The 23,602-nt window shown below is 50.8% G+C and overlaps 1 protein-coding gene across 5 annotated transcripts in view; it reads left to right on the forward strand.

The window, feature by feature from the left end:
• The window catches only part of PRDM11 (PR/SET domain 11), an 85,953-nt gene that overhangs the window by 25,213 nt on the left and 37,138 nt on the right, over positions 1-23,602 (forward strand). For 2 of the 5 annotated variants that reach the window (XM_069555529.1, XM_069555531.1), the window contains exons 1-4: positions 11,540-11,629; positions 12,248-12,372; positions 12,708-12,811; positions 13,392-13,654. In XM_069555529.1, coding sequence (XP_069411630.1) covers positions 12,254-12,372; positions 12,708-12,811; positions 13,392-13,654 — 486 coding nt within the window. In that variant the 5' untranslated portion in view covers positions 11,540-11,629; positions 12,248-12,253. Of the gene's footprint in view, positions 1-11,461; positions 11,630-12,247; positions 12,373-12,707; positions 12,812-13,391; positions 13,655-23,602 lie in introns of those variants that run through there. The other 3 variants (XM_069555532.1, XM_069555530.1, XM_069555533.1) reach the window with 2 other exon arrangements.

A 23,602-nucleotide genomic window follows, 5' to 3' on the forward strand; every position in this document is an offset into this window, starting at 1 on the left:
TCCCATGGACAGAAGAGCCTGGTGGGTCACAGTCCACTGCATGGGGTCACAGAGTCGGACAGGACCGAGTGACTAGGCACCCACACGTGCATTACTGGCTGTTTTTTTAAGTTAGAAATGCATGGGTCTGGGGTACAACTCAGAAGTCAGTCCCGTTCCCCACTTGAGCCCTCAGTCTCAGGAGCAGCAGCTGTCATAGCCTAGAGCTATTCTGTGCATGCTTGAGCACAGATAAGTGCATATGCTCTCCTAATTTTATTAAAACGGGGCATGTTTATTTTATAAAACACACATTAACGTAGCTTTCTCATTTTGTATCAGACCCCATTCTGGGTAGATAACAAATATTAACTCATTTAATCCTCGTAGTGCTATTAATATCCCCAGGCACAGAGAGGTTAAGGAACTCCTATGATATCACGTTCATTTAGACTGAAGGCAGGAGGAGAAGGGGACAACAGAGGATGAGATGGTTGGATGGCATCACCAACTCAATGGACGTGAGTTTGAGTAAACTCCAGGAATTGGTGATGGATAGGGAAGCCTGGCATGCTGCAGTCCATGGGGTCACAAAGAATCAGACACGACTAAGCGACTGAACTGAACTGATGACATCACACAGGGGTTGACCTCACTGGGAGTTAAACCTTGGCAGCTTGGTCTCAACCACCATTTTTTTTTTTTACTGCCTCTCAAATTATATATATAGTCTTCTTTACCTCGGGATTTTGTTTTCACCACGAATTATGTAATCCATCCAACAAATGTGTGCTTAACTTTGCACCAGGCATTCTTCTAGTGGCAGGGGATATAACAATGAACAAACCAGATACACATCTCTGACCTTCTGGATTTTACATTCTAGTCGGGGAGACAGCCAGCCAGTAATAGAGATAAGTACTGCATATATTTGATGGTGAATAGTGCTCTGGAGGAAAATGAAGCAAGGAAGGAGGGGTAGAAAGCGTAAGGGAGCCGCAATTTTATACAAGCGACCGGAGGATGTGATACTGAGCAAAGGGCTGAGGGCATGAAGGGCTGAGAGCCCTGCAGGTCCCTGGGGGGAAGAGCATGCCAGGCAGAGGAAACAGCCTGTGCAAAAGCTTGAGATGAAGCGTGCCTTGCTGCAGGCTGTGCAAGGCAGCCCTTGGGGCTGTGGAGAGAGTGAAGTGGCATTGGGAGGAGGTGAGGTCCGGAGTGAGTGGGGGGGTGGGTACAGATTGGGTCTGGTTGGCACGCCCCTGAGGAGCTTTGCTGTTTGCTCCATGTGTGATGGGGCTCCAAGGAGGGTTTTGAGCTGGGGACCATTTGATCTGACTTAGGTGGTCACAGGTTCATCCCGGCTGTGGGGTGGAGAATGGACAGTAGGGCTGGAGTGGAGGCAGGGGGTGGAGTTTGTTCCATTGCTTCCTCCTTTGAAAAAACTGCCTGTAACGTGGATACGCTCTCATTTACTTAACCAGCCTCTAGATGGACACGTTGGTTGGTCCTTGCCATTCCAGGCAGTGCTGCAATGAATACCCTTACCCACGTGTCTTGGAGAAATTCTGAGAAGTGGAATTCTGAGAAGACCAAAGGTCATGGGTATTTTTTGAAAGGTCCCCAGTGCCAAATTGCCTTCCCTAGAGGTCCCAGTTTACGTTCCCAGCAGCAGTGCATGAGAGCGAGCTCAGGTTAGAGTGTCCAGTCAGGTCTTGGGCTGAGGGTGCTAAGTCGCTTCAGTCATGTCTGACGCTGTGCGACCTCGTGGACTGTAGCCTGTCAGGCTCCTCTGTCCAGGGGATTTCCCGGGCAGGAACACTGGGGTGGGTTGCCATGCTCTCCTCCAGGAGATCTTTCTGACCCAGGGGCAGAATGACGTCTCTTACGTCTCCTGCTTTGGCAGCAGGTTCTCTACCTTAGAGCCACGTGGGAGACTGAGGGAGAGGGTGCCTGGGGGTGCAGGGCTGCCGCTCCGCCTCCTGCCCCTCTGTGGTCCAAGCGCCGTGGAGGAGCACGCACAGAGGCAGAACCAGAGCTCGGGTCCCAGCCTGACTGGACCTGCGAGTGGGGTGGAGCCTGTACCTTTGGTGGGACAGGGTACCAGTGAGCATGGCCAGGGCTGCAGGTAACAGAGACCCCATCCTAGTCAGGCTTGAGGGAAAACATGTGACGGGAAGTGCAGAAGTAGGGGAGAGTCTAGGACCATTTGATTTAATGCCTTAACCAGGTCGATTAAAGTCTCCACTCGGGGATGCTTTCCAATACTGAACAAACCACGCTCTGTCCTCTGATTCTTTGACACCAAGTGAAACGAACGATCCAGAATGAACACAGAATCCCACAGGTTGGGATTTGCTCATGATTGTCCCCACTCCAAATGCCACTTGCAATTCCTGGGCCACGCATGCAATACTTACAACCAACATAAATCAGAGATTTCCACAACCGCCTCCCCAGGTGCTGTGACTCCCAAGAACAATTTTCAGAACTCAAGGAAGGTGCTTTACTTACTATTTTTGATTTATTGTAAAGTATACAACTCAGGAAGAGCCAAATGGAAGAGCAAGGCATGGGGAGAGGGGTGTGGAGCCTCCATGCCCTCTCCAGGCATGCCACCCTCCCAGCACCTGGGTGTGGTCACCAACCAGGAGGCTCTCTGAATCCTAAGGATTTTTATAGGGGACTTCCTTGGAGGTCTAGTGGTTAAGATTTCACCTTCCAGTGCAGGGGTTGTAGGTTCAATCACCAGTCAGGGAGCTAGGATCCCACATGCCTCATGGCCAAAAAAAATCAAAACATAGAAATAATATTGTAACAAATTCAATGAAGAGTTTTAAAATGGTCCACATAAAAACATCTTTAAAAAAGAGAATTTTTATAGAGTTCGATCTTTACCTCCTCTTACCCTTCTCCCCGATCCCTACATCAGTGGATGGGACTGAAAGTTATGACTGGAATTTCTTGGTCTTTCTGGTGATCAGCCCCATCTTAAGTCCATCAAGGAACCCCATCCTATGTTACCTCGTTAGCATCGACTCAGGTGTGATAGCAAGGGGCTCCTTGTGGCTAACAAGACACTCTTAGTGGGAAATGCCAAGGGTTTTAGGAGCTCAGGTCTTTAAGACAAAGACCAAATATATTTATTATTATACCACACCTCTCCGCTACTTTGCTGTGCTAGCTTCATCCTAAGGGGGATTCCTGCTGGGGTCTTCTGCAGGACACGCCTGCCATTTGCAATAATGGCTTCGTGCTTTCTCCAGAGGGTAGGAGAGTCGTTCCCATGAGGGAAGTGCAGCGTCTGAGCAAAATCTGGTTTCATTAGTGGGAGGAGAGGGGGATCCAGGTAAGCCACCAACAGTAAGAAGCCAGCTCATTAAATAGGTGCCATCCTTCACCAGCTGCTCTGCTTGACTCATGAACCTTGACACTGTTTCTTCCAACTCCTTATCAAAGTCTTAGCTTGAATGAGTCAGCATAGCACCTCCAAAAGATTATTCAGGAGGAACCACCTTGGGAGTGCGTGTTCCACAGCCCCCGACCAGCTGCACCACGGGTGCTCAGCGAAAACTGATATGTAGATAAAGGCCTGAAACCAGATCTGTTGCGACTGGGACAGGAGCCTCAACTGGCTGGACCTCTGTTCCTCCAGCCGCAAAATCAGGGGCTAGATGGGGTTAGAGGTCTCCCCTTGGGAACTCCTTGCCCTGAGAGCCCCTGCAGAGTTTTTTCTTTGTTTTTTATTAACATATAGAAAAGTAAAAGTGTGACAGTGTATTTTCACAAACTTAGAAAATGGGATCAATACTCAGACGGGACCAGTCCTCAGATCTAGAAATAGGGCGTGACAAGCATCCTAGAACTGGCTTTCCTGGCCCTTTCTGATTGTTTGCAAGGATAACCGGTTATACCTTTAACCACCATAGTTTTGACTATTTTTAAATTTTATATAAATCGAGCATGTGCTCTCTGGGGTCACGTTTCTTTTCTAAGCATCGTGACTCATCTACTCTACAGTGTGCAGTTGGGGTCCAATTCCATTTCTGCATAGTATTCTATCCACCAAGCTGTTTTTTGAGCATAGAGAAGTGTAATGAACATCGCATGGCTCTGTGTGATCAGCAGGACAAGTGAATGAGCCATGTCAGATTTCTTTGCTGTTGCTTAGAATGATAGCAATGAACCTATGTGTTCACCCAAGTTCTCACATAACCTATAAAAAAAATTAGGAAAAGGAATTAATTATTACAGAGTCCACGCACTATGTTTCATGGACAAAACCTTTCAAATGGGAATATAGAACTTAAAACAGAGGTGCTTTGTGGTAAAAACATCGGGGCCTTTATCGCTCAGTTGGGCGATTGATTGATTCATTGATTCATCCATCCAATGTGTATCACGTGGCACATGTAAGACACTTATATGCCTACCTTTAATCTAGATTCCTCCTTCCTCCCAAACAGTTGTTTGTGCATGCATGAATGCTAAGTCACTTCAGTCGTGTCTGACTCTTTGCAACACCACGGACCATAGCCCGCCAGGCTCCTCTGTCCATGGGGTTCTATAGGCAAGAGTACTGGAGGGGGTTACCATGCCCTCCTGCAGGGGATCTTCCCAACCCAGGGACTGAACCTGTGTCTCTTAGGTGTCCAGCATTGCAGGCAGGCTCTTTACCACTAGCACCGCTGGAAGCCCTAAATACTTGGTTAGGTCTCAGCATCTAATGACAAGTGGGTAAAGATAGAAGAACATTAGTTATCATCTCTGGCAGTTTCTCAACTAAATGAGTACAAAGAGTTCTTTTACAATTTTTTTAAGTGACCTAAGCAAAAAAGAATGAAAACTCTTTAACGTAAGATCCGAAACTAACCACTAGTGATATCCCAAAATATATCCTCCCAGACCTGTGTTGCAAATCCATATAGCTGAATACACATTTTAAATGCAATTGTTTTGTACCTATCTTTTTGCAACTTTCATTTAAAAATAGACTTTATTTTTTAGAGTAGTTTTATGTTCACTGGAAAATCGAGCGGAAAATGGAGAGTTTTCCTGTGCTCCCTGCCCCCCGCCCCCTTCCCCACTGTGGACAGCAGCATCAGTCTTAGGACTAGCCCAGACTCCAAGAGTTGGAAGTGTTTTTGGACCCATCAGCCCTCAGCTGTGTGGCTGGTCCAGGGGCCACCCCAGCAGGCATTCAACTGTTGGTTATACAGTTAAACCCAGAGGCATGTACATTTGTTACAACTGCTGAACCTACACTGACATCATTATCATCCAGAGCCCACAGTTTACATTAAGGTTCACTGGGGTTCTGCATTCTATGGGTTTGGACAAATGGATAATGACATGTATCCACCATTATAGTATCATCCAGGGTGGTTTCACTGCCTTAAAAATCCTCTGTGCTCTACTTATTCACCCCTCCCAGCCTCCAACCCCTGGCAACCACGGATCTTTTTGCTCTCTCCATAGTTTTGCCTTTTCCAGAATGCCATAAGTTGGAATCATACAAGATGTAGCTTTTTCCAATTCGCTTCTTTCACTTCATAACTTTCATTTTTCTTTTCACAGTATATTGAGCATGTGTTTCCATGTCAATAAATATTCTTCTGAAGCGTTGTTAGTTGCTGTCTAATATTTCCTTGTATGTTGTGTATTAACTTCTGTGTTTGAGGTTTAAGTTATTTCCTCTTTTTTTTTTTTTTTACTACTAAAAATAATGTTGCAGAGGGCAGCCTTGTGGGTAAATCTTTGCACACAGCTTAATTATGTCCTTTAGGTAAATTATTAGATTTGAGCTTGCTCCTACAAAGGTTTTGCTCATTTCAAGGCACTGCCAAATTGCCCTGCAGAAATGTGACATCAGTTCCTATTTCAACTGCTAGAGTATGTGGGGTATTTCCCCACATACTTGCCAACTCTGATGGTATTGAGATTTTTAATCTTTGCCAGTTTAATAAAGGAGAGATGATATTTATTTAATTTATATTTATTTGAGTATTAAAGTTTTGTAGTTTTCTATAAAGCATACTGGCCATTTGTCTTTTTTTTTTTCTTTCTTTCACAACTTTTCCATTTTTTTCTATTGGAATAATCATCTTTATAGCATAGGTTTATTAAAAGTGTTTTTCTATTAAGGGTATTGACTGCTTGTAAAGGCCCTCTTTTAATGTCAAAAAATGTCACCAACATCACCACCTAATGTGCTTTGGCTGTCTTTTTTGTTTGTTTGTTTAGTCGTTAAGTCATGTCCAACTCTTTGGGACTCCATGGACTGTAGCCCACCAGTATCCTCTGCCCATGGGATTCTCCAGGCAAGAATACTGGAGTGGGTTGCCATTTCCTTCTCCAGGGGATCTTCCTGAGCCAGGGATCGAACCTGCGGCTCCGGCCGCATCTTCTGCATTGCAGGCAGATTCTTTACTGCTGACCCACTGGGGAAGCCCCAGACCTGATGTGTGCTACACTTTTAAAATAATAAATAAAATGGATAAGAAGAATATGTATAGAGTACTTATTTCTATGCCAGGCACTGTGCTATGTAAAACAGCCCTGTGAGATAGGATCTGATATCTGTCCCATTGGACAGATGGGGAAACAGAGGCAGAAGTGGGTAGTGAATTTTCTCAAGGTTACACGGCTTGTGAATGGCTGTGCTGGTATCAACTGAGTAACAACACATGTGGTGGCAGAGCTTCTGTGAGTCAATAACACTTTACAATAAATTTACCTTTTGTTCATCACAAAAGTATCTACATATTAATACATTTGCAAATTCATCTGATGTATAAGCGCTAGGTGTATAATTTATTTTTTCTATAGGCAGTGCTTGCTGGACATATACATCCAACAACTCCCTATAATAATTTCATGCTTTTTCCTGCTTACCCGCCATGGTCTACTGTTAAGAACCATGTCAGACCTTTTATTTTTCAGGAGGAAACTGAGATTCAGGGCCAGGCAGAACCTCACTCAGGGACCCCTAAAAAGTTTATGGCACAGTCAGGACTGAGACCCAGGGCTTGGGACCCAGCCTGTGTCACCGTGTGACTCGGGTAGCCCCCTCACTGCACGTCCTTTTGTCATCAGAGGAGACAGTGCAGGATGCTGCAGGGGCGCGAGGCCCGCCAGATGCTCATGGTGCCAGCCTCAAGGGTACCCCAGTGGGTACAGACTCTGAGTCCCTCTGGCCACACTTGTTGCTGGGCATTCCAGGTCCTTGGCATCCTGCCAAGGGTGAAAACAGAGCTGCAGGCTCCTGAGCTGCATTCTGCCCCCTCCTCTTGGGTCTGCATCTCATTGCTGGGTTTGCAACATGCCTAATCTCTGCGTGTGCAGACTCCGAGGAGCCAGCTGAGAGGGAGCATTGCCAGCAGCTTGGGAGTCCTCCACAAGGCCTGCCGACCACCCCTCCCCCAGGTCCCTCCCCAGGCAAGCAGAGCCAGAACAATCCGCAGAAACTGTTGCCGGAGCTTCACCTGGCTCCAGCCTTACAGTGCCTGCTGACGTGGACCCAGTGAAGGACATACGCCTGTGCGTTCCCTGTCTTCCCAAGGAAGTCCATTCAGTCCTGTCATAACCCATCTTCTCCCTCCCTGCCTCCATGGCCTTTGTTACAGGCACAGAGGATTGTAATACACGTCAGTCACATAAGTGAGGCTTGATTCTGATTCTCCAGGCAGCTGGACCCTCCAAGAATGAGGAAAACTTAATTGTGTAGTTAGTAAATAGGTATCAGTAGTGAGTATTATAACCCATTGTGTTTCCCTTTTGGCCTTTGCTGCCAGGAGGCTCAGAACTGAATGGAAAACTAGATCACCAACCATCTTACAACAGATTCTGGGTATAACTAGCATCACTCCTTCTCCACGAGGTCTCTGGTTGTTCAGTTGTCCTGTCGAGTATAGGTTTATGTTATAAATCATCACAATTTTTTTTTAAAAGAATGGGATGAAGGTGGGATATAAATGAAAAATAAGACCTGAAAGGAAGTGGTCCATAGACATCTCACTCTGAGATTCAAATGAATGCTTTTCTCATAAGAGGATGGTCTCCCCAGGGCCATTTCAGACTTACAGAAGTGTCTGTGGGCCATTTCCCTCCATCTCTCCCTTGGTCTCTCTCTCTTTCCATCTTTTTTTCTCTGATTTCCTCTCCTCTCCCTCTTCCCCTCCAGCCTTCATTCTCTTACTGTTGCCTACTTCTCCCTCCTCTCCTTTCCCCCTTTGTCTCTATAACCTCCCTCCCCTGTCTCCTCCCTCTTCCTGCTCACTCCCTTGCCTCTGGCAGCCAGTTTACTGTTAACATCTCTTATAAACCCTCAGCACTTGGCTCTTTCCAGGGCCTTGACCCTGTCTTTGTCTCATTGATTTCTCTGGGCAATTTTGATTATTTCCATTTTGCTAAGGAAGACACTAAGGCCTAGCGTTGAAGTCCTGTGCCTGTGGTTGCACAGCTTGTGCTTCTCTGCTGCTGCTGCTGCTGCTGCTGAGTCGCTTCAGTCGTGTCCAACTCTGTGCGACCCCAAAGACAGCAGCCCACCAGGCTCCTCCGTCCCTGGGATTCTCCAGGCAAGAACACTGGAGTGGGTTGCCATTTCCTTCTCCAGTGCATGAAAGTGAAAAGTGAAAGTGAAGTCGCTCAGTCGTGTCCGACTCTTCGCGACCCCATGGACCGTAGCCCACCAGGCTCCTCTTTACACTTATTATCAAATCCAAGCTCCAGGCCTCAGGAATCTAATTCCCTCACCCTCTCACTTTCCCTCACTGCCTCTACATACCAGCCTCACCCACCGTGTCTAGTAGAGGTCGTGAGAAAGTGCCCCAAGAAGAGGGTTCAAAACAATAACCCACCCACCCTGATAGGCTGAGATTCTCAATGGGGACAGAAGGACATATTAGTGGAGGTGGGGTGAGTTATGACATGGGTCATTTGTCCATCAATTCCCTTGACAAATATTTATTGAGAATACCCTATGTGCTAGGCAAGGCTGAGACCAGGTAAGGAAAGCAAGTGTAAAATTTAAGGAGGCACTCACTCTCAAGTACTAATCCTGCAAGTGCATGACCCTGAGAATGAGAGCTTCCTTAACATTTATGCCCTAGTATCCTGCTTGTCTTTCACTTATTTCTGCCGGGATGTCAGGCGCTGTTACAAGTGCTGACCATTCAGCGGTGAGCAAAAAGGCCTGCACTCTGCCCTTGGCGAGCTTCTAATCTATTATGGGAAACAGATATTAATCAAACAATCATGTTAAAAAGAAACTGTTCTAAGGATGCAGGGCCATGAGGAAAGGGACACAGGGCTAGAGAGGATATTATGGGGGGTGGCAGTGACAGCTGAAGGATGGGTAGGAGTTTTCCAGGTGAAATGCAGATGGAATACAAAGCAAGTTCACAGGCTCCCTGGCAAGGTGGAGCATGGGTACAGGTGGAGGATGGTGTGCAGGTGTAGCCGGGGGTGGGCAGAGGGGCTAGAACAGGAGAACTCAATGCAAAATGGTCCCCAGCAGTCAGTTCCTAACAGAGTGCTGTAGTTTGCAAATGACTGATTTAAATCCAATCCAATGGAGAGAATTCAAAGCCACTCCTTCATGACATCACTCATACCCACCTGCCCAATGAGCTTTCTTCAGTTGATGTGCAGAGATAGTGACCAGATCCCTCCAATTTCATCTCTGTCCGTTTAACACAGAGATGTCTGTGATAGAACCTAATACTTGCCACATTTTCCCGATGAAGAAATGGGAGCACAGAGAAGTTAGAAAACCCACTGTCTTAGCTCGAGCTGTCATGACAAAATGTCATAAACTGGGTGTCTTAAACAGCAAACATTTACTTCTCACAGTTCAGGAGGTTGGAAAGTCCAAGATCTAGGTGCTGGCTCATTTGGTTCCTGGTGAAGGCTCTCTTCTTGGCTTGGAGGCAGTTACCTCCCCACTGCCCTTACCTGGTGCAGAGAGAGAGCAGGAGGGAGCAGAGAGAGCCCTTCTTAAAGGGCACCAACCCTATTAGATTGGGGCCCCATCCATATGATCTCATTTAAACTTTATCACCTCCTTCCAGGCCCTGTCTCCAAATACAGGCATACTGAAGAACACTGAGTCCTAACACCTGCCCAGGGTCCCACAGCCAGTCACAGGGGTTTGAACACAGGCAGTGAATGCTGGGGGCCCAGAATCCTAAACTGAGCCAGTTAGTCTCAGAATGTGTTGTGTGTGAATGTTGTCCATCCAGTTGAGAAGTGAGCCTCAGAGCAGGGGTATTCAGGGATCCCTTAAAATTCCACTGGGTTCACCCTGCAGTTGGACCTATTGGGCTGAGTCCAGAACCCACCCGGGGTTGGTGATTCCAGTGATCCTTCTGGAAGAATGGGCTGAGGTTGTGGCATAGAATTGAACCAGTCCAGACAAGACGTTTACCTCTGGAGGTCCTCCTGTTTCCAATTTACTCAGAGGAGGCCCCAGGCTCCAGTGAGGACGTCACCACGAATGGCTTGTGTGACCTTGGGGGAGTCACTTGACAAACTTCCAGCCCCAGGTTCCTGCCTCGGTGACCACCCCCCACCCCCGCAACCCCTGCCACCATCACTGGCGGCTGGGGGCCATCTGGTTGGCCAGCCAAGATCCTGGCGTGAAGCCCTTCGCAGATGCGGGTCGCCACTCGAGGCCGCGCAGGTGGGGAAGGGGCGGGCTTGTGGTGCGTGGCTGGCAACTTGAGTGTCGGCGGCGTCGCTCTGGCCGCGCCGTACGCCGTGCCGAGCGGGCTGCGGAGCCTGGGGGTGGGGGGGGGAACCCGGGCGGGCCACGGGGCCCAGGCTCCGCGGCGCTCTCGTCCTCCCCAGACGCCCCGCCCGGCGCCCCCCGGCCCGCGTGGGGGCCGAGCCCCGCGGGAGGGGCTGGAGTCCCTCCCCGGCGGGCGGCCCCCTCCCGGGCGCCCGCTCCCCGCGCGCCCCCCTCCCGGCCGCCAGCCAGCTACGTGCCCCCGGGGCCGGCAAGAAGCCACATGCCCCCGCAAGGAATGCCGGGCCCGGCGGGCGGGCGGGGGGCGGGCGCCGGGCAGGGCCGGGCCGGCCCGGGAGCGCCCCGCCGCGAAGGTTGGTGAGAGGCGGCGGAGGGCGAGCCTGCGCCCTTCCCGGTCCCCAGCGCCGCCCCTGCGCCCGGCCGGTGCGCCGCGCGGGCCGGACCGCGGCGTCTCACACTTTCCCCGCCGGACCCGCGGCCGGGACGACCCGCGAGCTCCGGGGGCGAGGGGGCCCGGGGGCCCGGGGACGGTGGGGGAGGCTGGGGCGGGGCGATTCGGCCGGACCCGGGCCGCCCGCGCCCCCCTCCCCGCGGCCCCCCCCAACACGTCCCCGCCGGCTCGGCGAAGGGGGCAGGCCGGCACGTCTCCCCACACCCCTCCCCGCTGCCGGCGGCTTTGGGGCCCCGGTGGGGAGCAGGGGGCTGATTAGCAGAGGAGCAGGGGTGTGGCCGCGGGGCCCGGGGTAGTGAGTCACACACGCTGCTCGCCCAGTCCCGGGGCCGCGCGCGCTCGCAGCCCGAGCTGAGCGCTGTCCTGACCCGAAGAGTGTCCCGGGGCTTGGCATGAGGACCCTAGGGTGCCAAGGGAGGGGCTGAAGCCCAGCGCGGTGGTGGAGGAGGGCGGTAAGCTTGCGGGCTAGGGAGACTCCCCTAGAGAGAGCTGGGTGGGGCTTGGAGTCAGGGCCGCCCACGCGGGGACCCCCCCCCCCCCACCTCCAACAACCAGGCCCCGCCTGTACCTGCTCTGAGCTGGCAAAGCATGCCTGGCTGCATTCCCTGGCAGCCCTGGGTGAGGGGCTCTGCAGCCCGGCGCTCAGGAGCCATTTCATCTGTCTGCCCCCCTTTGGCCCCTGCTGGACTTGAGCGGATCCCGCCCCTGTTCCCCCACGCTGCAAAGTTTTGTGCGGAAGCTCCTATGAGTCCCTCATACCCTTTGCCCTCTGGGTTTGGGGTCCAGGCTGTTCTTCGCAGTCCTGCCTCCTGGCCTGAGCTCCTCGCGGCCCCTGACCCCATGGGGCTGGTGGCTCCAGTCGTCCCCAGGACCAGCCCGGGGTAGAAATGGCATTTCCTCTTGGCCCGGCTACAGCTGTTTTTGTTGTCTGTGTTCTCAAGCGCTTCCTCTAGGGATGGCAGGGAGGGTAACCAGACTCCATGGGACCCCCGCTTGCCCTCTCGCCACTCACCCCTCTTCCCCTGTCTCTTTGATCCTCTTCCTGCGCTGGTCCCGCCTTCGCCCCCCAGGACAGAATGACTGAGAACATGAAGGAGTGCTTGGCCCAGACCAAGGCGGCGGTGGGGGAGATGGTGACCGTGGTGAAGACGGAGGTCTGCTCTCCGCTCCGGGACCAGGAGTATGGCCAACCCTGGTGAGGCCCCAGTGTGGGGACCGGCGAGGGAGAAGGGGGGCATCGCCCGGCTGGGTTGATTGGAGACCTTGGGAAGAGAGCTCTCTCTTGCCCTCCTCTGAGCAACTCCTAGGACCAGGGGTGGGCACGGGCTCTAGAAAAACCCAAGCAGTGACCCAGGGAGGCCTGAACCCAGGTCTCAGGACCCCTATCTTTCCATTAGACAAGCAGGCTGCCTGGGGTTCCTCCACCTGCCCCATCCTCGTGGCCTTCGGGCCAAGTTCTCGGCTTCTCTGCCCACCAGCCTCTCACTCTGATGGCTTTGTGCTTTCTCTACTGGCCCCTGTCCTGACCAGCTCTAGGAGATCAGACCCCTCGGTCATGGAAGTGGAGCCCAGGAAACTGAAGGGAAAACGTGACCTCATCATGCCCAAAAGCTTCCAGCAAGTCGACTTCTGGTGTAAGTGGAGCTTGGGGCCGTTCCTGACCACGCCGACCATCACCCCCACCCCACCCCATCTCTGCTTAGGGGATTTGCAGAGGCACCTCTGATGATAGGCACTCACCTATTGTGTACACCAGACACAGGTCCAGGCCTCAGTGAATCCTCACCCTTAGCCGCTGAGGTGTCTATTATTCGGTCCCGTTCTCCAGGGGAGGACACTGGTAGGTTTGCTGAGGGTTAAGGACCTCCTGGCTCAGCTCCCCCGGCTCACAGATGCACATCCATCTGACTCCAGTCGTGACCTTTCTTCTCTTCTTTCAAATTTGAAACAAAGGGGGGCTAGTGGCTTCCTTGGCATTGGCAGGTGTGTCCCTTGAGTCGCCAGGGAGAGGAGTGGGGTATCGCTACTGAAGACGCAGGGACCTGTGGCTGCGGGGGGGGAGCCAGGGCCGGGACTCGTGAGTCTCACGCTGAGTGCTTGCCTCTGGTCTACACTGTGCTCTGGGTGGGTTTCTCATCAGCCCCTCAGCCACCTCCATGGGGCTCTCTCCCCCGGCAACAACTGAAGCTCTCTTTCCTCTTTCCGTCCCTGCAGTCTGTGAGTCCTGCCAGGAGTACTTTGTGGATGAGTGCCCGAACCATGGTCCCCCAGTGTTTGTGTCTGACACGCCGGTGCCCGTGGGCATCCCAGACCGGGCCGCCCTCACCATCCCCCAGGGCATGGAAGTGGTCAAGGAAGCCAGTGGGGAGAATGACGTGCGTTGCATAAATGAGGTCATCCCCAAGGGCCGCATCTTCGGCCCCTATGAGGGACAGATCTCCACCCAGGACAAATCAGCTGGCTTCTTCTCGTGGCTGGTGAGTGTCTCTTGGGCTGTGCCTCTGTAAAGGGTGCCGGGAACATGGAAGGAAACCAGCAGGGGGAGCCATCTGCTGGCCCAGCCTGGTCCCAGAGCTTTTCTGCCATCACTGCTGGACAAGTGGATGATGGATCTTACTGTCCCTTTGCCCCTGTGACCCTTGGTGGCTGAGGGCTATTCAGAGGAGCCGCCTCTGTCAGTAGTCTGCAGAATCATCAATGGAGCGATTTCTCCCTGAATCCTCCTGTGTGTGTCTGGAGGACCATTGTATGACATTTACAAAGGGTTTACCCAAGCCCTCCTCTAGAGTGGATGACCTGGGGTTGGGGGCTGTGGGGATGCAGAGCATGACATTCAGCTAAAAAAGCAGTGAAATCCAGAGCTAGAGGTAAAGCCTCCAACAAGACAGGCACAGTCTCTGCCCTCAGTGAGTGGACCGTCTGGTGGGGAGAGCGGGCAGTGAACCAATACATTCACATATGACAGTTGCGGCTTAAGAGAGAATACAAGACACTCTAGGAAGACAGCAGCATTCACAGTGCTCTGGAATTTGGGGCCTGGAGCCCGAGTTCATTATGTCAGCCAAGTTTGCTAGTTACTATCTAATGTGACCTTGGACCAATCATTGAACCTCTCCGGGACAGGATAATCATAGCTGATGGTGAAGATGAAATGCGTCGATGCTGCAAAGTTCTTAGAGTCATGCTCGCCTCTAGCAAGCGCGCAGTGAATATCAGCTATTGCTGTTATTGTTCTTGGCCTACTTGAGGGGTTTGGGCAAGATTTCCTCTAGTCTGAGACTTAAAGAATGAGTAGCAGTTAGTCAAAGAGGGTTGAAAAATTGCTCCCTGTAGACAGAAAAGCTGAGAGAGAGGGACCCCAGGAAGTCTGGTAGGACAGCAGCAGTGAGGCAGAGAGGCAAGAATCGGCTGGGCAGGGAGATGGGGCCAGACCTCTCTGTGTTCCATAGGCCTTGAAAGTGCACCCTTCATCCTGCGGGCCATCGGAACATTTCAGACAGAAGTGTGACCTGGAAGGTTGCAGAATAGAGAAGTGGAATTCTGGATAAAAGGCTGGAGTGGAGATTCACATAAGGAAAGATAGCAGCTTAAATTCAGGTGCTGGAGGTGGGGACATTTGAGAGAGATCTAAAGGGGAAAATTCCTAAGATTTGTTGATGGACAGGCTGTGAAGATGAAGAAGAGGGATTTTCAGATTTGAAAAGGAAGGATGATCAAAGATGAATTTCAGGCATCAAACTTGGACAGAGAGGAGGGGGACATGGGACAAGTAGGAAAATCATTCCTTGACCATTTATGAGGGTCTTCTTTGTTCCAAGTACTGGGCTGACTCTGGGGACACAGTGGTGGACCAGATCAGACATCAGTGCCGCCCTCGTAGAGTTTACTGTGGGAAGATGGAATGAACTAAAGAATAAGATAAGTAAATGTAACATGACAACTCTGAAAGGTAATGAAGAGACAGGGAGGCTAGGAGAACAGTGATCAACAAAGGGATTTGATGTGGCCAGAAGTCAGGAAAGGCTTCCTAATACCTGAGCTGTGATTGAAGGAAGAGAATTCCTACCGAGTGATGGTCGTGAGGACTGTCAGGATGGATGCGACAGCATGAGCAACAGTCCTGTGGCAGGAGAGAGCATGGCGCATGTGCCCACCTGGGAGGCCACTGTGCGCCCACCTTGGAGTGCCACAAACCCAGGCATCTGGAAGAGACAGACATGGCCATACAGATCCCAGCAGGCCGGGTTGGGACTTTCGTTCTCTATTTTAAGAACAATGAGAACTTTCATTAATGTTTTAAAAAGGTGAGTTTGACTGCAGGCTGGAGAACTGATGGGGTAGGGGCATTGGTCAAGAATGGACATCCAGGGGACTTCCCTGGTGGTCCAGCGGTTAAGATTCTGCCTTCCAATGCAGGGAGGCCTGAGTTCAATCCCTGGTCAGGGAATTAAGATCCCACATATTGAGCATTGTGGCCAATAAATAAATAAAGAATGAGCGTCTGCACCCCAGTCAGAGGGATGTGGTCATTCTCTAAATCAGTGATGGTGGAGGCTTGGGCTTGGGTGGGGCAGAGACATAGAGACAAGTGAACTGCTCTGTGAATATTTCAAAGGTAAGGGAGATCTGACTTGGAAAGAGACTGGCCTAAGTAAGGGAGAGGGAAGTAAGAACAACTCCTGCAGTGTTCTTCTGCCTCCAGGTCAGGAATGGTGTCTTTCTGTGAGAAATGGGGAACGCCAGAAAGAGACTAGGTTGAGGGGAAGATCCTGATTTTGGTTTTGGGGCTTGTTGAGCTTGGAGTGATGGCAAGATATCCAAGTGGTGATATCAACTAGGAAGTTAGATTATGGGTTGGGATCTTGGAAAAGAGGTCTGGAAATAACACTTCATGAGTCACCTGTGCCTAAGCGGTCAGTGGGGCCAGAGGGCTGGAGGGCAGTGCCCAGGGAGAACGGGCTGAGTGGGAGGTGGACAAGCCTACGGACTAAGCTTTGAAGAACTTCAGCAGTGAGCGGTCCACAAGGGGAGCTTGATCCTGCACGGGAGACACAGCAAGAGCTGCCTGAGAGGTGAGATGGCCAGAATGTCCAGCAATGTCCAACTGGACTGAGAAGCCAAGCGAGGGAAGGGCTCAAAAGTACCCACTGGACTTAGTGCCGAGGAAGTCACTGGTGATTTTAGCAGGAGCTGATACTATAAGACCATGGCTGCCAACCTGGGGCAACTTATACTTCCTTCCCCCTTTCTGGGATATTTGTAAATGTCTGGAGACATTTTTTTGGCCATCACAACTTGGGATCTAGAAGGAAGAGGCCAGTGAAAGTGAAAGTCACTCAGTTGTGTCCGACTCTTTGCAACCCCATGGACTGTAGCCCACTGGGCTCCTCTGTTCATGGGATCCTCCAGACAAGAATACTGAAGTGGATTGCCATTTCCTTCTCCAAGGGATCTTCCTGACCCAGGAATCAAACCTGGGTCTCCTGCATTGCAGGCAGATTCTTTATTGTCTGAGCTACCAGGGAAGCCAGGGATGCTGCTAAACCTTTGATAATACACAGGGCAGCCTCCTACAACAAAGAGTGGTGTGGCCTCACTTGTCAATAGATGGGAGTTGAGAAATCCTGAAGAAGAGTAATGAAATAAGAACCTCATTAGAATGGAGGTGACTGGTTTCGTCATCTTTCACAAGTTTGATGGGAAGTAATAAGTGGAGGAGAGACATAGGAAGGGTGATGGCTAAGGGAAGACAGGGGTTAAAGAGGTATTTGTATTTTTTAAAGTGGGATGCCCTTTATTCAGACACACGCATCTGAGTTGGCGTCTAAGTCTCAGACACAGGTTAACTTTACTTAGGTTTCCTTGATCATATTTTAATGAATTTATTTTTGACTGTGCTGTTCACTGTGTGAGTGAATGAACCACATTCATCGCTGCATGTGGGCTTTCCCTAGGTGTGGCGCGCGAGGGCCGTTCTCTAGTTGTGACCCGCAGGCTTCTCACAGCGGTGGCTTGTGGACACAGCCTCTAAGTGTGGAACCATGGCTTCAGCGGTTGTGGTGCACGGGCTTAGTTGCTAGTGGCAAGTGGGATCTTCCTGGGCCAGGGATCGAACCCACATTCCCTGCATTGGTAGATGGGTTCTTATCCATTGGATCACCATGGAAGTCCCTAAGGGAGTTTGTTAATGAGACTTTAACTTCCTTAAAAAACCCAGTGTAGATAGGCATGATGGGTTACCTTTTATGTTGCCTGAGAAGGTTCACATGGAGACATTTGATGTGGAAAGGCGGTAGGTCAATGTTTTTTCTGTCCCTGGAGGACTGTCTTAGAGATTTGGAGCTGATGAAGGAGGTTAGCTATAGTTGATCAAATGATGATTCTCCAAAGATGGCCAGGTCCTTCCCCTGGAACCCGTGGGTAAAAGGGACTGCACATGTGATCAAGTTAAGGGTTTTGAGATGGAGAAATTATCCTGGGTTACATGGGTGGTACCAGTGCAGCTGCAACCATCTTTATAAGAGGAGGGCAGGAGAGGCAGAGTCAGAAAGAAAACACTGGAAGATGCTGTCCTGCTGGTCGTGAAGATACGGAAGGAGCCAGGAGCCAACGCATGCAGGCGCCTCCAGAAACTAGGAAAGGCCAGGAAACAGATTCTTCCCTCATGCCTTTTGAAAAACACTCAGGCCTGCCAACTCCTGATTTTAGGATTGCTTACTTCCAGAAAAGCAAGACAACACATTTGTGTTGTTTTAAGCCATTGTGTTTGTGGCCATTTGTTATAGCAGTAGTGGGACTCCAATCCAGTGAACGTATGTGTTTGGGAGGGGATGGCTGCTAAAGTGTGTGGAGAGAAGTATCTTGAGACAGGAGAAGGTGAGTTCAGGCTGGGGTGGGAGGAGAGCTGGAGGTGCCCACAAAATGCCCAGGTGGAGCTGTCCCAAGGCACATCGGTGTGTGTGGGTCTGCAGCCAAGGCAGGGAAGCCAAGCGTATAAACTTATGCAGCTGAAGCCCTGGGAAGGGGTGGGCAGAGGGATCAGTGCTGCAGTGGGCGAGAAGCTTGAGGCTCGAGAGCCCATTGGCTCGTGGGGCACACAGGTCCTGGTATTCTTGGCAGGGACGGTTGCACAGGTGGAAGCCACCTTGCTGTGGATTGAGGTGTGAGCAGGAGGTGAGGAGGGGAAGCCAGCAAGGGTGATCAGCTTGTTTTCAAAGTCTGGCTGCTTATTGATCAATTATTATATGCCAGGTGTTTACCACATTCTTCCTCAAAATAGTCCTACAGGTGGAGGTGGCTGCCCTTCTTGATGGAGGGTACTAGAACTGAAGAGGTTCAGTAAGCGACCCCCAACTCCTATGGGTAGTACCTGGCCGACCTTGGGTTCCTTCAAAGATAGGATGTGTGATGCCTGGGGCTTTAAGGAGTTCCTTCGTGGGAAGACATGTGTGGTTGTGTGATTAAATTCAATTATTCAATTTAGCCTCATAGACAGAGCAACGCCCATGTACTAGGTACTGCACAGGAGGTTCTAGAGGTAACAGAAATGCACGAAGTTTTCTCTCTGTTCTTATAGAGTCTGTGGTCCAGCCATGGGCAGCAGGGGCCAAGGTAGATGAGAGGGGAGGAGGCCTCTTCCGAACCCAGAGTGTTGCTGGTAGTGTGGTGCTGCAGTAGACAGTAGGGGCGGGGAGAAGAGGAGTTGGTTTTGGCTGGACAGATTGGGGATGGGTTTTGAAGGATGGGTAGGAGTTCAGTAGAGGAGGCCGATGCCTTCTCAGCTTGTGGGACAGTCTCAGGGAAGAAAATCTCATACCCAGGGAAGGGCTAGGGGAGATCCCTTTCTTTCCCACCAGAGTCTGCTCCTGGGACAGCCCAGCCAGGCAAGTTTGGGATCTCTAAAGCAGGCATCTTCCCCAGGTTCATGGCCTGGCATGGGCCTGGGGTCTGGAGGAAAGGGAGAATAGGAAGATCTGAGTTTGCAGCCTGGTCCTAGACCAGCTCTACCTGTCACGGGTGGGCGTGGCCCGCAGTTAGGGGTGTGGCCAGAGGCAGCTATGTTGCTTCCTTGGAGGTTCCTTCCAAGGGCCTCTGAGCTGTGCCACTGGCATGGGTGTAGGGATGGTGTGACTGGAGGTCACCATACCACATGGAGACTTTGACTTTTGTGATCCAGGGACAGGAGAGGTGTTGAAGGCCTGGAGAGAACAGAAGTATAAAATGGCTTGAGCAGTGCCTGTGTGGGTGTGTGTGTTCTCAACTGGGGCCTCAGCTGGGGCAAAGCAGGAATGAGGAACAGCCTGCTCAAATGATGGGTTGGCTGAATGGTGCGAGAAAAGGACAAATGGCCTGAACCACGGCCCCAGTTTTGGACCAGGATCTAGAAGCCCCACTTCCTGAATAAGCTGCATTCATGTGTCAGACCCTGTCCCAAAGCCATACTTGATCTTGTCTGTTCTTGACGTTCTGCCTGCCTTCCAAAGCCCTGGCTTCCATCCAGCAGAACACATTTCCTTCCATAACACAGTATGGAGAGTCTCAGTGGAAGCAATGGTGGTGCTCTAAGGATAAGCATAGCCGTTTATGTTTATTGAGCGCCTGCTGTGTATCTGGCTCTGTGCTCAACCCTTCACAGCATGATCCTATTTTATCCTAGCGATGCCCCTGTGAAGCAGGTATTAGTCTATCCATTACTCCGCTGAGAAACCTGAGGCCTGCAGAGGAGGAGTCATTCTGCACATAGCTGAACAGCTACTGAGTAACTGAGCTGAGATTCGAACCAGAGCAGTCTGACTCTAGAACCCACTCTCTCATTCAGCCCCCGGGTCCTCTCCTCCTCCCGTACTTGTCTGGCCTATTCCTGCCTCCTGGCCTCAGTTGACTTTCTTCCACTCATCCTTCCAGCCCAGTACAAGGTTCCTCTCCATCTCCCCTCAGCGTGGAGGCAAGCTGGTCCCATTGCCTACAGCATGATGCAGGGGTGGGGCCCAGATTGAGATGAACCAAATGGCCATCTCCTCTCTCTATCTATCTCTCCTTCAAGGCCTGACCTCCTCGGAAGGAGTTTTATTTATTGCGTTTTGGCTGCACTGGGTCTCCGTTGCTGCTTCAGGCCCTCTCTAGTTGCCGGGAGCAGGGGCTACTCTTTGTTGCAGTGTGCGGGCTTCTCCTGGTGGCTTCGCTTGTCCTGTAGCATGGACTCTAGGTGCCCAGGCTTCAGTAGTTGCGGCCCGCGGGCTCAGCGTTTCAGCGTGTGGGCTCCTAGGGCATGTGGGCTTCAGTAGCTGTGGTGCATAGGCTCAGTAGTGGTGGCACATGGGCCCAGGTGCTCTGCAGTATGTGGCATCCACCCGGACTAGGGATCAAACCTGTGTCCCCTGCACTGGGGGGTGGGCCCCCATCCACAGCACCACCAGGAAGTCCCTCCGAAGGAGTTTCGCATTCACTTCTGGGTGTTTAGGAAAGAAATGCCTCTTCCTCCACTTTCTCATCTCCCTGGAAACATGCAGACTCCATAAATCACTGCCAGGCTTGCCAGGGTGCCCTCAGACACTACAGGCCGGAGACGATGCTGCAGGCACGAGGTGCCTGGGGAGTACCAGGCAGCCATGTGGTTTGGGAAAGAGGCAGAAGAAAGAGGAGTCCAGCACAGGGTTTAAATTAAATGTTTCACTGAGGCCCAGTCTGGTTCCAGAAGGGATTTAGGGCAGCCTAGCAGGATATATAAAATATAACATGATAGCATATTAAAACTGGGAGAGAGAGAAGAAAGAAAAACAAGGGTGGAGATCCTAAATGGAGCCAGGAATGAGGCTAAAAATGCATACCATAATGACCTGTGTGTGCACTTTTAGCTATAGAGGTTCCGAATTTGGCGGCCACTGGGAAGAGGGAAGCTGACTCGGCTACCAATGCTTTCTGGCCATAGCGTAAGAAGTCACAGGTAGCTCCCAAGGAGATCTGCTTCTCTGGGTGGATCCTGGGCGGAAGACTTCCCAGGGCCCCTTTAAAGAGGACACCATGCGGTGGGATTGCTCCGCTACTGTCAGCTAGCCTCTCCGCCTGCCAGACTCCTGCTGTTCTGGGGAGAGGCAGACGTGAAATGGGATTTCGGGGTTTTCCAGTTCAGCTTCCATCATAAAGTGGAGATTTATTTTAAAACTTAAGATTGGGTGTGCAAAGGCTTGTGACACGCCCTCCAGAACAGAGTCTGAAAACCCCCGGGTTGATGGGAGAGATGAAGTGTGAGCAGATGGTTGCAACAGCGCAAGACGTCAGGGGAGGCAGGCAGGTCTGACCGGGCTTGGGGGTGGGCAGGGCTCAGAGAAGGGCAGAGAAGAGTAACGGCTGGTCCAGGAAGGGAAGAAGGCACATTTGAAGCAGGTCGGGCTTCTGTGTGTGTTTGAGAATCTGAGCAACTGCGTTTCATGCTTATTCACTCATTTCTATTAACTCTTTATTCTGAAATTTCAAACTCTGCAAAAGCATAAGAACTGTGTGATCAGGAGCCACACACCCTGCATCTAGCTTCACCTGTTCCTAACATTTTATAGCAATTGCTTCAGTCTCTCTCTGTATCTCTTGGCTTCTCTGGCGGCTCAGATGGTAAAGGATCTGCCTGCAGTGCAGGAGACCCAGGTTTGGTCCCTGGGTCTGAAGCTCCCCTGGGGAAGGGAATGGCAACCCGCTCCAGGATTCTGGCCGGGACAGAGGAGCCTGGTGGGCTGTAGTCTATGGGACTGCAAAGAGTCGGACACAGCTGAGTGACTAGGCCACACAGCACAGAATAGCTACCTACAGGCACGTGCGCACGTGCACACACACAGAGGCACGTGCGCACACACACACACACACACACACACACACGCACTCTTTTCTTTTTTCCTGAGCGATTTGAGACATAGTTCCCGGTATCAGGCTTCGTGGCCATGCAGCGTCTGTCACGCTTATCCAGCCCTGCGGTTGTACTGTGAAAGCATTCATAGACAGTACGTGAATGAGCAAGTGTCGCTGGGTTCCAATAAAGCTTTATTTATAAACACTGATGTGAATTTTGTATAATTTCAAATGAAATTTGAATTTATATAAGTTCTGAAAATCATACGAATGAAATTATATGGAAAAAGTTTCGGTTATGAAAAACAAGCAGAACCGTGCTTAACTCGCAGGCTGTGAAAGCAGGTGAGGGGTTGGACTTGACCTACCAGCAGCAGTTTGTTGATCCCTGTCCTGTGTAATCAGAGTATAGTTGTTATACTCAGGATACAGTACTGTCTCAACTGTAGTCCTTATTCAGATTTTCCCAATTGCCCTGAGTGACGGCCTTGATAGTCTTCCTGCCATTCAGGACCCACTCAAGCATCACACATCCCATTTGGTCGTCACGTCTCATTAGCCTGCTTTATTCTAGAACAGTTTCCCAGGGTTGCATTTCTCGTCCACAGTATTGCCACGTTGGAAGAGCTCAGGACAGTTCTTTGCAGACCCTTCCGCAGTTTAGATTTGCCCGTTGTTTCCTGCCGATCGACTCAGGTGATAGACTTGCGCACTGGCTATGTTGCGTCTCTCTCACTGCAGATAGCAAGAGCCTGTGATGTCCGTTTGTCTTCTCTTTAACTCAGCGCTTTCAGCAACTGTTGATGATTCTTGCCTGAATCACTTATTTTTCATGGCTTGAAAGGATTTTTAATCATCCCTTCTACACTTATGACTGAATAGTCTTCTGTTTAAAAGAAGTGCTCAACTTTCTCCCCCACCCCATCCCTTAAGGTTAGTTTTACTACCAGTATGGACTCATGGATTTTTTTTTTTTTTCCCTTCACTGTGCTATAGTCCATTCCTCTCATTATACATTTTGAGCTTTAAATTGCCCTAGAGTTGGCCAGCAAGAACCCATTCAGACTGGCTTCTTGTCCTTCTTTGAGTCTTTCCTTACTTTCTCGTGCAAAGTTTTGTTTTGTTTTTTTTGCCCCAACACAGGGCATGCAGGATCTTTACTTCCCTTACCAGGAGTTGAACTTTGCCCCCTGCAGCAGAAGCAGAGCATTGTAACCATTGGACTGCCAGCAGAGTCCCAGAGATGTTCTAGCCATCTCTCTTAGGAGTTCTAATGTGTTTTAGTGAGAAATAGTATCTAGAAATCAAATCTCTGGCAGTAGATGTCCACGTTGCTCCTGGGGTGTCCTGGCTTCTAAGCCTGAGCTAGGTTTTGAGGGATGAGTTGAAGTGAGTGGCCAATGGGGTCAGGAACCGAGGGAACACGGAATCACAAGCAGTGGACATAGCATGTGCAAAGGTCCAAGGGCATGTGTGTAATGTTGAGGTGGGGAATGGTAAGAGGGCACAGGGTACCCTGTAATAGGTTGATAGAGGTACAAGGTGTGCTGAGAGGGAAAAGTGGAAGATGATGCTAGAAAAAAGGTGCT

Source organism: Ovis canadensis, chromosome 15, assembly GCF_042477335.2.
Source record: "Ovis canadensis isolate MfBH-ARS-UI-01 breed Bighorn chromosome 15, ARS-UI_OviCan_v2, whole genome shotgun sequence".
NCBI lineage: Eukaryota > Metazoa > Chordata > Mammalia > Artiodactyla > Bovidae > Ovis > Ovis canadensis.